We start from the raw sequence: 17,016 nt of genomic DNA, 5'->3' as shown, positions 1-17,016 counted from the left end.
ATTGTTTAAATTTTGTTGAGTAAACTCCAAAGGCTCATCAGGCAATCTATCTACATTTTTCATATATTTTCAATAAGAGGAATTGTTCTTGAAGAATTATCTACCCACAGCAAGGAAAGCTAAAAACTTATAAGTCCTAACTACAGGGTAGATCAACGACTGAGGACACCGACGGGTGCCTACTCATTCAAAAAATTATAAGTCTCACCTACGGGGTAGCCGACAACTACAGTCACCGACAAGTGCCTAGTCATTTAAAAAAAAATTCAAAATCCTACCTACCAGGTGGACGGACGAACCAGGACACCGACAGGTGCCTAGTCACCCATATATTCTAAATCCTAATTATGGGGTGGACCAACGACTATGGACACCAACAGGTGCTTGGTCACCCATATATTCTAAATCCTACCTATGGGGTGGACCAACAACTATGGACATTGACAGGTGCCTAGTCACTTATAAAATTCTAAATCCCACAATAATGTGGAACAACGACGAAGGACACCAACAGATGCCTGGTCACTCGTATCCTAACTCCTACCTGGAGGATAAACCAATAACCAATGACACCGATAGGTTCCTGGTCCATAAATTTCTAGATCCTTCCTAAGGTATGGATCTAAGTCGATGGATATATTGTATATAAGGTCGCTTAAAGACCAACAGATGCAACATGCAATTGAGCTAAGCATATAAAGCAGACGGGCACGTTAAATGCTCAATAAGGTTAATACATCATGCATTCATCACACATTCATGCATAAGCAATATGTGCAAAAAACATGGATATATAAATAAAACTTCATCAAATCAAATGGAGGCATAAATTGTCACTTATGCCAAAACAAGGCACTTAAATTGTTTTCAAAATTATTTTAAACTTAAAAAAGAAAAAGAAAAAAAAGGGCTCAAAATAATCAAGTTGGAAAAGCCTCAGGGATGGTTGGACCTTCCGTGGCAGTTTGCCTATTGATCACACCTTCAGCCGGACTAGCTTTCTCCACCTCCACTTGTCTGTTGTCTCCCTTGTCATCGATCTCTACAATCATATTGCCTCCTCCAGAAGTCATTGGGACCGCAGTGTTAATCTTAACTTGAGAAAAGTCCTAACCAGGGAAAATGAGAACGGCCTACCTGCAAAATCCCTCGAAGCCTTCCCCATACTAGCCCCCCAACTCGTCAAAATAAGGTTGGAAACCTTTGAACTCCTCTATGGTGTCAGCTTTGGCCTTGTAGACTTGCTCATGGAGAGCAGCCAATTTGATCCTCAAGTTGGCATTGGTCTTAGCCAGCTCCTTCACCCAACGAGCGTCACCCTCTAGCTGGGTCACCTTGGCTTTCTGATCATTGACCTCACCATTAAGGAAACGAATGGCCTCCTTATATTCCTTTATCTTTTTGCTATCGGCAGCTAGATAGGTCCTTAGGCGCCTAACCACCACCTCCTAAGTAACACACCTAATCTGTAGGGCTTGCATCCTCTCTAGAGCATGAGAAAGAGAGGGACGGTTAATCACACAATATAGACAAAAGAGAAGTAAATGTGTGAGACAAGGAGCCTACCCTCATTAGGTCGAAAAGGCCAGCATCCCCCAAAGGCCCTGTCTCATGCTCAAAGCATTCATCGAGGTCCACATCCCTAACAAAGGATTAGACCATCATGACAGCATACTGCTTGTTCCTCACAAGCAGGGGGATGAGCGTGGGGGCAACAATTTCAGAGGTGATGGTTGAAGGAGTGACGAGGCCTTACGAAGCTATCAGGCCTTTACCCATACCATGGTAAGGGGGGTCAGGGGTCTTCTGCGAAGGACCTACGCCGGCACCCACCGGAGGATCCATCATCCTCTTTAGTGGGTGCTCTTTGTCGCCCAAGTTCCTCCTCTTCTACCCCACCTTGGCCGAGAGGGTAGACGGATTGCCGGACTTAAGCTAAAGGGCTGCCACCCTTTTTACCTCCAAGGCCCTCTTCTTCCTTAGGTCCATCTCTAAAATGACAAAACCAACCAACAGGTCAGGTCTGTACCAACGAAACAATTTGGCAAGGACAAACCAAGATAGATAAGGGATGAGTGAAAGTAAACTTACGCAAACGTGCTTAGGCGTCCAATCTTCTTGCTTTGTCTGTCGGGATTGGTCTACCACAAAATACGTGCAAGTTGTCAAGTGTGACCAACTTCTTCCGATTCCTTTCCCCGAGAAGGATAGCAAGGATGTGTTGTAAAAAGTCTTCTTCTTCTTCGTTAATCGTTGGGCGCACCTGGGCTGAAATAGAAAGCACATAGAATCAATATAAAGAAGTGAGTACTGACAAATCAAACTATGACAGAAAACTCACCAGACTCATCCAAAATACCCCACATTTTGTCATATTCCTCCCCTATGTTGTCCCACTCGTCAAGCCTACACACCCAGTTCAAGCCCTAAACAAAGAAATACCTACTTTTCCTATTGCGATTAGAATCAAGAATGTCAGACACTAATTTTAACGACGGCTTGCAAACAACAAAATTGTAAAATCCCTTCGAGGTTGCAATCTGTTGAGGTTTATAACAGTAGAAAAACTCGTCTAGGGTAAAGCAATGACAAAGAGATAATTTAACTTACATAATAAATGAACGATGAGTCCCAATATTTATAAACTTTTTCATGTCTTTTGGGAAGAGATATATCTGTTTACCAAAAGATGTATTTTATCTAAGAAACATGTTGTTTCGAGCTGAATGAGACTGAACAGTTTTTTTTAGTAAGACACATGTCGCAACGGGAGTGAATTAAGGATTAGGCTTCTAAGATTGGAACTTGGCAAGAGAAGTCCTCATTCTGAGATTGTTCAGCAAATAGAGAAACACTAATTTGGAGAAATTGATTGAAAGTTGTCCATAGGAAATAGATCTTAGAGAGAAGGAGAGAGAAAGAGCAGAGAGTATAGAGAAAGAAAGAGATAAGAAAGAAGTGAGTTGTTTTATATTTTGTAACTACTACCCAAGAGACAGAACATTGCGTCTCTAAATTAATACAAACAAATGAACAACAATGGTACTAAGAAAATCAAAACGTTTCGCTATGTGGCGTAGTAAACATGACAGTAATTTATTTAGCTATGTGGCGCAGTAAAGAGTGATCAACAAAAAGACAAACGTTTCGCAAGAGAACATAATCGTGATAAGTTAATTATTATATATAGATTGGTATTCCTTGTATAAATTTTTTTTTTTTAAAGTAATTTGTATTTTTTGTTTATCAAGAAACACAATGATTTGAAGTTAAGAGGCAAGTCTTTGTTTAAATGGCAACGTTTCGAGTAAAGGGGTGTATGGAAGACAATGACAGGGTTTAATCATGATAAATTATAGCTATCAAGTAGGCCAATAAACGGAATCCGATCCGTCCCCTTGTCTATCATATCTATTCATCTGTCTTTTGTCTTTGCTCCTCCCTCATACTTCAAGTCAGCATCTGTTGAGTCGAGACGCAAGTCATACCTCCAAGCTCCCTTTAACTATTCCCTTCACTCTCATTGAAGAAACCTTGGAAAAATTGAAAGTGAGGGAAGGAAGTTCATGGCAGTCCTAAAAGAGGGAAAGAATCTCAATTAGGCAGGTTACAACATCCATATTAGCCTGATTTTCTTGGATAAGTTGGATTGAGTTTAGTCGAGGATCAAAAACACCCAAGATGATTAATTTATTATTACTATTATCATGAGAACAAGAGTGTCCAAGGTTCTTTTAGAGCTTGACTATTTCTTTGAGTATTATAGAAAGAAATTATTTGAGGGTGGTCCCAAGTTGTTGACTAAATATTTCAAACTTAAGACCTCATGGATCTCATGAGATCTTAAGAATCATTATTCATTAGGCCAACCTTAGGGTTAAATATTTTGAATTAGTGATTTAAGCATTATTATATTTTTATTTGGATGACAGTGAAACTGTCCTAGAAATTAAATTTACAAGCTGAACAAAATTGGATTAAGTTATTTAAATTAGCAAGTAACAAATTTTAGATCTGAAAATATTTTATTTCAAAATAAATGGAGCATTGTCGCATGTGCGGTTGGTGGCCTACAATTAGGGGGTTGGATATACAGTGAAATCAACTGCCTAATAAAGGGGGAAAAGAGAGATAACCGTTTGAGCTTTTACTGGTGTGTGATGTGTCCACCTCCACCACAATCATAACGACTAATGGGGGTAGGGTTTCCTAGGCATGAGCTTGTATCAAATTAAGAGACAAACTTATTGGGCCACAATCTATGCCAATTAGATTGTAAATTTCCGTGTAATTTTTTAATATAAAAATTTCATAAAATTCCTACAATATTCGCTTAGGTTCCAATGTCATTATGATACGCCAACAATTACTAACAAGTAACAATACAATACAAATTGTTATCCAAAAAAACAAAAACAACACAATGCAAATTGTCTATCTCCAATTTAAATTAGTACCTCTGCCTCAGGTGAAGGATTACACTCAGTGCAGATATTGACACCTATTTTTCTAAGTGGAATTTAAAAAAGAAATTTGCAGTTATTCTGATAATAAATAAAATAATATTAAATTAAAGAGAAGGTGAAAATCCAAAGAAAAAGAAGAATTTGTAATGTAAAAAAAATTAAAAAAAAAAAAATCAAACCAATAGTAAAAGGCGTCCCATATTCCCATTGCCACGCACATGGTGAAGTTTGTCTGAACGTAGAATTCCCTATATAATAACAGTATAACACACAACAGTCAGCCTTAATTAATGGACCTTTACAAAAGCTTTTACTAATGAACAAATAAATAAAATACTATTAATTAAAGGTATAGATTTTCAAAGATAAATAACCAATGGTAGTTAGTAGTAAGTGAAAAAAGTTAGTACTTGACAACAAGCAAACACTGAAACAAGCCAAACCCAAAACAGAGCTTCTTTAGAGAGAGAGAATGGAGGTAGTGAGAAGAAGAAGTGGGTCTGGGTGTTTGAGCATGGTGGTGGCTATAATGTGTGCTTTTGTGGTGGTAATGGTACCTGGAGCGTTGGCTACTCGCTGGACTGTGGGAGGGAATATGGGTTGGAACACTAATGTCAATTACACTGTTTGGGCTCAGGACAAGCACTTCTACAATGGTGACTGGCTCTGTAAGCGCGCTCTCTCTCTCTCTCTCTCAATGTGTGTGTGCATGCATGTTCTGAATCTCACAGATCTACTCTGTACTTGTAGTACACCTTTCTCTATAAGTAGTTCATAGCAAAATTCATGTTCTTTCACGTTTTAGTCAGGTTTAGTTTCAAGTTGCAGCTAAAATGAGATAGATCTAAATTGGGTTGTGGAGATTATGCGCTTTTTCCTTGTTTTTGCTACTTATTTTGCCTTCTGTCTTAAGATAAAATTTCTGCTTTATGGAGACTGGAGAGTTCTTTCCACTGATTTTGTTGAAATGCTTATCTTTTTGTGTAAAAACCGTTTGCACATATCAGATTATCTCAGATCTTTCAATTGTTGTTGTCAATTTGTGAAACTTGCACTTATGGCCCACTTTGCCCGCTTGAAGATGCAAGAAAATGGAAAGAGGAAAAGATAAAAGAAAAAAAAAAAAAGTGGTTAATGCAGACAGCAGACCTGAGAAATCAAAAAAATTCCCCTGACACTACTGCTCAGCCTTGTTGAGTTGAGTCTTTTGTTTGCTGACCAAAAAAAAAAAAAAAAACTATTTTGCTTTGCTTTTCCAGCAACTAGAAGTGGGTGGTGAACTGGTGATTGAAGTAGTATTTTGAATTTCTTCATTGTTTTGGTCATGACTGTCCGGGCTGGCTCAGATTTAAGGATTTAGTTGTTCTTTAGTTTAGGATTAATTTATGTAGATTTGCTACTTTCTTGAACTTTCTTGGGCTTCTGTTTGTGCCAAGTATAAAGTGCTTGTCTTTATTCTTTTGCGCTGTAGTTAGCTAGCTTTATTGATAAATCATGGTAAAAATCTCTTCTTTCTTGATCTAGACATATCTTTCACTGTTGCCTTCAACTTGAACTATCTTGCTTCTCTTATTTAAAGTTTTTCTGTGTAGGATTGAGTCTAACATACAGTACCAACTTGAGCCTCAATTTTGCTTGATGACATTTCAAGACCTTCAACCTTGTTGGTCATTGTTGGCTTGATATGCATATTGTTTGGCCAGATTTCTTATAACTTAAGCATCTCAGATGATGAGGTTCTCTGACATGATTTTTGAACTCTTCAAACAATGTTCTTGGTTTGTACAAGGGGAGTGTTAGTTGGTTAGCTTGAGATACTCATTACTGATCAGATTCTTAGCCACTTTTAAGTTTTTGGGACAATCTGTGCATCCCACTGAACCTGATCTTTGCTAAGGGAACAAAGCTATTTAGTTTATTAATCACTGGAAGATCATAAATTAGTGAACATGTTTGATTGGACTCTACATCAATACCATACCACATACATAATGTTGTTTCTACATTCTATTAGTCATTATGCTCTCAGCTGAGTTAGACCCTCCTATCTATTTTATGACATTTGGCACAAGCAAACTATTTCAATTGAGAGTTTATCTCAATTGTAATTTTGTAAAGCTCTAAAAGGAGGAGTTTGTATGTGAAGTGTGAGTACCTTGCAGAAAGTATAGATTAGCATCAAGTGGGAGTCAGTATCACTCATTCATGCTTATGACAGGGCAATGCCAAGTTCATTAAGAACATATAAAAGAAGCACTTCTTGTAATCTGCTGATGATGCTAACCCTAGCTAATGTCAACAGAGAATGTTTAGATTTAATGCTCATAATTGAATTGTTAAATTTTAAAAATTTCATATATTATTTCTCTTAAATACTTGGTTTGCTTGTTTGGAGAATGTTTTAGTGATTTCTTTCTAATATGTAAGCACAGCCATGTAATATCACTGTTATTTACTTAATTTGAAGGTTAATATTTAAGCTGCTGAGTAACTCATTGTTGTTTTCCCCAGTTTTTGTGTATGATAGGAACCAGATGAACGTGCTAGAGGTGAACAAGACGGACTATGAGTCATGCAATTCTGATAATTTTCTTCACAATTGGACTACTGGAGCTGGAAGGGATGTGGTTCCATTGAATGTGACGCGAAATTACTATATCATTAGTGGCAAGGGGTTCTGCTATGGTGGCATGAAGCTAGCAATACATGTGGAAAAACTACCACCTCCTCCCACATCAACCCCATTGGATGAAAAAAGCAGCTCTCCTACTTTGACTTCAAGAGGCATGATTGTTTTGCCAATGGTTTTGGCCATTGGTGCAGTGTGGGATGCATTCTTCTGGTACTGGTAGCATTGTTGATCTTCAAAAATTCAGCATTTTAATGAGGGCATTCAATTATATTTGAGACATTCCTTAAACCAATTTGTAGAAAGGAAAGGAATCGAGTTGTAATCCACCTTTTTTTTTTCTTTTCTTTGGGGGGTAATTTTAATTTATGATGTGTGTTGATTTTCTTCATGGGATGGGATGGATTGGTAGCTGGCCTAAAATTGGGGGAAGGTAGTGTGAGTGAGTGAGTGCATGATGTTTGAGTTTCAAATATGTTGACTGGACTGCAATCTGCAAGTGCAACACTAAGATATGATATGGTTTTATTGTTTGAGATTTTATTTATTGGAGAATTCAACTGCGTAAAATGCGGTTCTGCTGCTGACTTTTTTTTTTTTTTAATGAAGCAAGCTGTAACCATGTGCAGCTATATGTACTTGTTATGTCACTTTCATTCAGCTCTGTACACATATTCTACTAATGACACTCGTTAATCTTTATGAGAAAATGTGAACTGATATTGATGCTTTATATAAAATCCTTTTTATTCGTCTATTACCAACACTTGTACTAAGCATTATTTATGAAAAAAGTCCAAACCATCTTGGTCCCATAGCACCACTTAATAGTCCGATGAGGCTTTTTTTATTTTTTATATTAAATTTTTATTTTAAGAATTTAATTTATAAGTAGATAAAGTAATTTGAAAATTAATAGGAGAGTGACCCTATTTTTTAAGTAATGTTTTAATGGGAGTTAGAGTTATATTTTTATCGAATTGTTTTTTAGTTTTGTCTCTACATAAATATAAAAGTGTAGGAGCATTTTTGAACCAAAAAATGAGGAATCTAAGTAGGAGAGCCCCTTAAATAGAGATTATACATTTTGTGGATTCCAGTTAGCTCAATTGGTAAAGTTTTTTATGGTTGAATAAGAGATCTGAAGCTCAATTCTCACCTACAAGAGCAGATACCATAGTTTGAAACCCTCTCAAATGAATCTCAATACATGCATCTAATAAAAAGAAAGAAATAGAGAATATATTTTTTAGAAAATAGAGATAGAATATAAATTCAACTCGCTCATCCAACCAACAATCTTAGTTTTCTTTTTTTCTTTTTTTGGATAAGAGCGGTCTTAGTTTTCTTTAAAAGAACCTCCTTCTCTTTTTCTTACTTTTGCATTTTTTTGGTCACTAAAATTGAGCCAATCACCAGTGGTCCTGTCCCTATGTTTAAGTTCATTTGAATAGAGTTATTCAAATTAAACCAGTTTTGAGGCTAATTGTAGAATTGTACATGCGGTATGATAATTGGGTCCTCCTACTCCTTTTGACGGGCTGTACCCAACAAATACTTCGAGGTGGGTTTGGGTTTGGGTTTGGGTTGGGGTGGCAGCAGATTTCTAGGACTCTCACTGTGTTAGTGAATTCTAGTCAAAGGCCAGCTCCCTTGAATCAGGCAGGATCTTGCGCATATCACCTCACCAATGTAGACAAAACAGGATCAACGTGGACTAGGACCAATGTAGACCGAATGGTCCGACGTAGACTGAATAAGACCGAACGGGCCGAATTGGACCGAATAAAACTTTAGTAGACAGAATGGACTAAATAGGACTGAATGGACCGAATATGACCAAATTGGACTGAAGAGAACAAAATGGACCAATATAACTAATGTGGACCAAATAAGACTTTTGAATATTTATCATTTTTATTGCATTTTTAAGTCTCATATTTCTAATGTCTATTTTATTATTTTCTTTGTATTTTTTAACTCAAAACTAAAGAGTTTAGCCCAAATATAATAAAATTTCATACTTTTCAACCCAAATACGAAGAAAATTTTTTTTTTGAGCCAAACTTAAAAGAAAACTTACAAAAAGAAGGATAAACTTTAGCTACAAAATTGGTTGTAACCTAAGATTACAATCTTACACATCACGAAAGGTTGTAGTTTTATACTTTTATCATTTTAATTATTTATTCTCACACATCGCGTGAATCTACGACTAATAGTATGATAATACCATACTTCATACTTCTTAATGTGGTCATACTTATCTTATTATATTTCAATGCTATTTAAAAAAATTATATTTCAATGAATAAATTATAATATATATTTATTTTTTATAAACACACACTAGAATTTTAAGCATTGGTTATGAATCTTATGATATATCAATTTGTAAGGTTTACCATTCAGGTGGAGGTGGAACCCAGTTACAGTTTTCTAATGGTCCACTCTCTCTACTGTCTAAACTCTAGAGTACTCTCCTGGGCGGCTTGATATTCCATTAACAGACTTATTGCTTTCATACACATCTCTGCAGGTGTTTGTTTCCTTCCCCCATCCCCATGTCGCACCTCATTTCTATTTTTCCATACACTCCAGGCAATCATCAATCGAGTTGGAATCAATACTGGGATTCATCACAATTTTCTGAAGGATGTCTATAAACTCTCCTTGCCCTTCAATCACATGACACAGCTTGCTATAGCTCCATACCTTTTTGCATTCACACAATACATGCATAACAGTTTCGGGCCCAGAGCCACATGTGGGATCGCCGATGACTTTACTGTGAAAAAGGTTCATCTTCGTTGGAATAATATTTTGACACACTCTCAATAACCTTATTTGGGACTTCTGCTTTCCAAATTTTCTTACATAATCTTTTCATCCCTGAAGGGTTTGAACTCTCTCCGCCATTCATGCTTCCTTCTCTAGCTAATTTTCTTACTTTATGATTATGATTTTTTTTTTTTCTTTCTTTTTGGTGTGTGGCCGTTGTTACTATTTGAATCTCGGTATGGATAAAGTTTTGCTCTAAACTAGTTTAGAAAAATTTCTTTCAATCTATTATATGGCGATTTATAAGATTATTCATATTTGTTATTTAATGAGTTACGTAACTAAAATTACACACTCTTATAATTTATTACGCGGTGATTTATAAGACTACATATATTTATTATTTAATGAATCATATGACTAATTTCGCAAGTCATTAATGTTTTTTTCATTGGTGGTTGTATGTAAAACTTTGAATATGTGGGGATATGTCAAGAGCTGTATAGCTCAATTAGCATCTCTTAGGACATGTTTGATAGACTGTAATAGGCTCTGTAATGTAATAGTTATTCCCATGGTTTAATTTTTTTTTTTAGTTTGGTAATATTTTTATTACAAGTAATAATCATTCCTTATAAATAGCTATTCTTCAAAATGAGGAATAATTATTCCTCTTTAAAAGGTTGTATTAGTTATTCCTTAGTAAGTGTAATAATTTCAAAACTTAATATATTTCCAAATAAACAAACTTTCCACATACATCTAACAATTATAAAAATAAAAAATCGTAAAAAAAAAAAAAAAACACATCTCTCATTTAAATTTAAAAATAACAATTTTTAAGGAGATATAATTGTATGAGTAAGAAATTTCCTAAAATAAATGTTAAGTTTCATTCTAATGTTAAAACTCACAACCAAACTAATGAATAAGTTTAGTTATTACATTATAACACATTTTATTCCTAGTAATAAAGATTACAATTCCTGTTGTAATTTCCATTCAGTATACTAAACGTACCCTTAGCATTTTAAACGGAGATATCTAGTAGTTCAAATCCCTCCACCCCTAACTATCGAATTAAAAATAATATGTATAAAATCCACCTAAAAATGCTACAACTTGGGCTTAAGAGTCTAAGCCCCCCTCCCCCAAAAAAACAACGGTCTATTTGGGGTTTTTTAGAGCTTATTTTGATGGGTTCTATGGACTTTGATTCTCATACATTTGTTAGTCTATATGCATCACTTATTTCAGGTTTTAAATGTGGATATCCAAAAAAAAAAGAAAAAGAAAAAAAATATGGATATAACTTGTGAAGTTATAAATGTTGTATGTACAAAGGGTACATCAACGGGTGTGACAATATTTTCGGGGTTTTATACCAAACATTTTCCGCTCCATTTTTGGTAGTTTTAGAACAAAGTCAATATAAAACACTTGTAAAAGAGCCTCTTCAGCGGTCCTAAGCTGTTCTTGTCGTGGTGGCTGAGATAGGAATGGCAGATCTATCTTATGCAGTTTACCATAAAAGAGAAAATTGATTTGCACTAAATCTGTGGGTTGGAGTTATTCACTCATCACTCTAGTGTTTGAATTACTGGTAATGTTGAAGCATTACCAACTGCAAAGAATGCATTACAGATATATATATATATATATATATTTTTCATTCCGATATAATTATTAGATTTTACTGATATAGTAAATTCTATTTAGCTGTCAACCTGACTTCGGGTTTATTTCTGAGATATGTTTCATTACAAGATTTCGTATTTGACAAGTGCTACTATATATATAGTGTTCTTGAGGTGAAGAAGATAAGCTATGAGAAGTGCAAATGAGCTAGGCTTCATTAACAACATATTACAAGGGTTGGTCGGGATGTGTTACAACTCACAGAGGCAAGGCCATATTACTTCCTATCCAGTGGAGAATACTACTATGCCTATCATGGAATGAGAGCTGCTGTGTATGTTGAAACCTCACCCACTCCAGCCACAAATGGTTCTCCTTCAAATTCACCTACCACATTCGATTCTTCTGTCCATTCCATTTTACATAGCTTTTGTATTTGGCTATCATGCTCTGTGGCGGAGTCAAGAATTTATCTTTGGAGGGGCCATCTATAAAAAATTTTGTGTGTGTATGAAATCTAAAATAGTAATGTGCAATACTTCATAACTCAATATTTGCTATAAACAACAATTAAATATATGTTTTTTTTTTTTTGAAGTGCTAAATACATGTTAATATAGTAGTATATACTTTATATTTTAATCAGACTAATCAAGTACATTTATAAATTATAATACCATACGGTATATAATATATTGATTATTATAATAACAAATAATGTATTATAAGGAATATAAAAAAGAAAGCAGTTGAAAAGTAAAGTAAAGAAATCAAAAGAAAGCAAATGAAAAGTAAAGTAACACGTACGGGAGCACTATACATAGGTAAGGGGCCTATGGAAGCTTCAAACTTGTCTTTCACTCTTTCTTGTCTAGTTTAGTCACACTGAACTTTTACTTTTATGTTGTAAACACAAAACTGTAGTAGCATTAATATTACTTTTTCATTTACCAATTATTACTCATCACATCAGCTATTTGTAATATTTTTTGTAAAATAATTTGTATCTTTAGCATTATTTTTCTATTTAAATGAGAGTTATGTTTATTTTTAGACTTTCTTAAGTATATATGTATATTATTGGGTATGGGGGCTAAAATGATAAGGTTCTTTTAAAAATTTTCAAATTCTTTAGGATAATTCAAAAAAAAATATTCATTCATTTTTTTCAAAAATTTGGGGGGGCCAAGGCCCCCTTCAGTCCTTGTGATGGTCCGCCATGCTCAAAACAATTGAAAGGTTTCGCTTGGAAAATGAATACATGAGATGTGAAGTGTTACATTTTCTCTGAATTGATATTCAGCATATGATGGAATATGAGAATAAATTATCTTATTTAATTACCATTTTGGCTTGTGCAAAATTAATGAGAATTAAAGGCGTACTTGACTGATCCTTATTAGGGGACTTTCTTGAGGATGTCCCTCCTGAGTATATGCGGCTGATCCTTATTAGCTTGTTGAAAATTCATTTGACCCAAAAATTTTAGAACTAAAACTTGGTTTTTGTCGCCTCTTCAATTGTTTTATGCTCCATATCAAATAGTACTAATTGCATACACTCAAATTGTTTATAGGAGATCTCTTCATAATGTAATTGTTTTTTTTGAAACACCTTCATAATGTAATGTAATTGTTGACACCTTCACCTAATGACACTTCTTGTATAAAAATTCCAGAGCAAATTGCTCTACATAATTTTATGTGGCGCTGAGTACGAAAGTTGTAAAGTCAGAGTTGTCGCCTCAATAACTAACTTTGCTGCTGAATTTTATTTTACAATCTATAGAGTAAAACCATGGATCAGGTCTAGTTGTTGCCACAAATTTCCATGAGTCCAGAGTACCCTCAGTCCCTTTTCAAATTCACCATGATACGGATACCCTTGACCTTCTTTCTATTCCCTCTTCATCAACATTATAGTAGCATAATTTCAGGCTCAGCTCTAGCATTTGAGAAAACTCAAAATCAAAGGAATAAAACCGAAATGGCAGTTGCTGGGGCGCTGAGGGTCTTTGCAACAATGGGCTCGTCTCCTCTCAAGCCTCCCTTCCACCATCCAAGGTTTTATTCTTTTCCTCCACATGTGATGTGTTCATTCAGCTGTAAAATCTTTACTTCTTGTTTTACCTCAGTGTTTGCTTCTTGCGTGTGAAAAATCTAAGTATAAAAGGAACAAGTCATTGAAATATACTGGGTTCGCAAAAAGTGTTTTGTTTGTTTTTTAATGTTTGGTTGATGTCATTGGGGCTATGAGGGTACGTTTGGTATACTGAATGTAGATTACAACAGGAATGATAATCTTTATTATCAGGAATAAAATGTGTTGTAATTGAATAACTAAATCTATTCATTAATTTGGTTGTGAGTTATAACATTAGAATAAAAATTATGATCTATTTTAAGAAATACCTCATTCATACAATTATATTTCCTATAAAATAATATATTTTAAATTTTAGAGAGATGAGTTATTTTTTTATGATTTTTTATTTTCATAATTGTTAGGTGGATATGGAAAGTTTATTTATTTGGAAATGTATTAACGTTAGAAATTATTACATCTATTAAGGAATAGCTATTACAACCCTTTTAGAGAGGAATATTTATTCCTCATTTTAAATAATAACTATTCATAAGAAATGACTATTCCTAACCAAACTATTGAATAACTATACGAATAGCTGTTACATTATGGTGCCTATTACAGTTTACCAAACATGCCCTAAGTGTTTATATAATTCCAGGTTGAAATAGAGTATGCAGATTTTATTTTATTATTTTCTTTTAAAATTATATTTAGTTTTCAAAAACTTCTTGTTAGAAACCAACCTTTTTTTTTTTTTTTTTTTTTTTTTTTTATAAGAAGCATGAAATATTCATTCAACTTGAAAAGAGTTACAACAGAAAAAGCATACAAACACTAGGAGGAAATCACAAACAATTACACACCACTCTCCTCAATGAACTTGAGAGCCCAGCAATATTTCTGAGTTTGCATATTAACTTTTTTGGGGTCTCTTTTCTTGGGCTCTAGTGGTGGGCTCATTAAAAGGAGAGATATTACTTGTGGTTTTCGGGCTGGGAAGTCCTTGGGCCAAAGAAGAAAACATTTGAAAGCCCAAAACCGATTTTTGGCCTTAGAGGGCCATTGGGAAACACGTGAGTGCTCAACAGAGGAGAGTGTTGGGTTCAAGGAGCAAACCACTACCAGCACAGTTGAACAGCTGTCTTTCTCCGTACCCAAGCTCACGGGACTAACAGCCACCGGAATCTGAAAACCAGTATCTTCCTCTCTTCTTTCTTCCTCCGACCCGCCTCGGCAAGCAGCACAATGTTTCTCAAAAACCCCATTCCTCCAATTGGACAAATCTTGAGACCCAAACTGAAGAAACCCACCAAAACCCAAAACACCACAAATAAAGCAAAAAGAAGGAAGCCACTCCATTTGAAGACTAGATCTGAAATAAAACTGGAAGATCTTTATTCCTCTATCTACATACCTTAGATCCAAACCCATCTTCCAGGCAGATCTTGGAGTGGACTTGAAAGCTCGCACGTGCTCCTCTAGGATGTCCGATCTCATGGCTGAAATGGAGCTTTCATCATCCTCAAACGTGGTGAGATGAAAATGTAGAAGTCCTCCAGTGGTAGCTTGATCCATGTTGCTGAGGGGACCTTGAAGGCTACAGAGACTTAGAAAAACCCGAATAGGGAGAGGTAGAGAGGACTTGTACCAAGGTAAGAGAAACAAAAACTCCTACTGAGGGAGAGAGAAAAAACTTTCTCTCTCCCACAGCAGGAGAGAGAAAGTTAGCTTCTTTGAGATTATTTAAATTTTATTGCCTTGATACTCACATATGGGTCTTCTGATTACATATTAGTTCACTGAATGTTTGGTTAATGCCAATTTCTGAAATCAGATTGTTTATCCTGAAAATTGCTTCATGGGAAGAATGTGAGTCAAGACTCAAGGAAAGGAGGGTTTGGATATTGAACTTTTTTTATGCTCTGTTCTCGCATCTTATACCCTTCCCATCTTACTTAAGGTCGTTGATGTCCTTATCAATGTTTTCATGACAGTTTACTGTTAACACATTCAGGTGGTTGATTCATCACCACCGCCAACACAAGCAACATTGAGATGCTGTCACTAATACTACTTGCCAAAGCCATTTGATCAAAATATAACGTTGATTCCTTAAGTCTAGTAAGTGAGCGCTTTTGGTCTCTCAGGTTTCAAGTGAGGGTCATTGGTTCTAGAAGTTTAAAAATGAGAGCTATTGATCCTTATGAGTTTTATTGAACTTTTAAACCTGGCCTGGAAGATACTTTTCCCTTCAGCAACAACAAGGAACCCTAATGCAAGAATAGCCAAGCAATGCTTAAAGATGATCCTCTTCTCAGATCGATGTGCTGTTAGCGATGAGGCAAAAAAGAAGACTGCCAGCAATATTGTGGGAGCCCTATCTGATTTCGTGGAGATAGACTCACATAATAATGTCCACTTTAGTGTCTCCACGGATGCAGACCTGGGTACTGTGTACTCTGTCACAGTGCCTGTTCGATGTGTGAAGCCTGAATATCAGGAAGAGGATGACATTGAAGCCATAACAAATATTGAGTACAAAGATACTGGAGAAAATCCCGGATCTGTTCATGTGAGGTTTTTTTTTTTTTATTCCGAATGATAAGTCTCAGTAAATCTAGGTTTGGTTACTTCTTATCAACATGGAGAATTAGCTTAGTAGGTTCATGTGTATGTAAAGCAGTCTAAAGAAGAAATCATTTAGGTGAGAGTTTAATTCAGCTATTAGTTGTTAGGAAGCACATACAAATTCACAAATGTAGATATTTGTTCTTAGGTTTGTGCTGGTAAAAACCTGCATTGCCTAGAGGATAAAAGCTTGTTGTCGCAGTTAATTGCACGTCCACATTTATTTTTTCTTTCTTCACTCACTTCTACCACTACCATATATGCATGCGTGCATAGTCTACAGACTGATAAAATGGTGAACTAGTATACATTACCATTTATATGATATTAAAGCATTGTTGACTCAATTATCATGATTTCTCATTGGTTATGTGATAGATCTAGTTTCCAGTCTATTTGTCTCTAATTTTTTTCTTTAAACAAAAATGATGCATCTCTAGACGTGTGGTGGGTGCGCCTTACTATTAAAAGTTTAAAACCAATATATGTTTGTAGTTATTAGTCAGAACTCAGGATAATGCAGTGAACATAATTTGACTTATGCTACATGAATTGGTACTGTTAATGATGGATGAAACAGATAAGATTCAGATGATGAAAGCTCTCCACTAAAGCAATATACAGATGTGCGTAAATGCATGCTAACTACTTAGAATCTTACTGATTAGTTAAACAGGCAGACGTCATATTTTTAAAGCCATCCAGGTAAAAGATATTTACAGGACACTGTTATATCCTTCAAATAAGATCAGAACTTAACTGATTACTCAGCCATTCTATAAGCTT

At 35.3% G+C, this 17,016-nt stretch overlaps 1 protein-coding gene across 1 annotated transcript; it reads left to right on the top strand.

Annotated features, from left to right (window-relative positions):
• The first annotated feature begins 4,850 nt into the window (after positions 1 to 4,850).
• Positions 4,851 to 7,638, top strand: LOC126713635 (lamin-like protein). Its single transcript, XM_050413444.1, has 2 exons — positions 4,851 to 5,134; positions 6,978 to 7,638. The coding sequence occupies exons 1-2, from the start codon at positions 4,939 to 4,941 to the stop codon at positions 7,316 to 7,318; spliced, it is 537 nt and encodes a 178-aa protein (XP_050269401.1). The 5' UTR covers positions 4,851 to 4,938; the 3' UTR covers positions 7,319 to 7,638.
• Positions 7,639 to 17,016: the final 9,378 nt, after the last annotated feature.

The sequence above is a fragment of the Quercus robur genome, chromosome 2 (assembly GCF_932294415.1).
Source record: "Quercus robur chromosome 2, dhQueRobu3.1, whole genome shotgun sequence".
Taxonomy (NCBI): Eukaryota; Viridiplantae; Streptophyta; class Magnoliopsida; order Fagales; family Fagaceae; genus Quercus; species Quercus robur.
The sequence above is the reverse complement of the archived record's forward strand: the minus strand, read 5'-3'. Positions and strand labels throughout refer to the sequence as shown.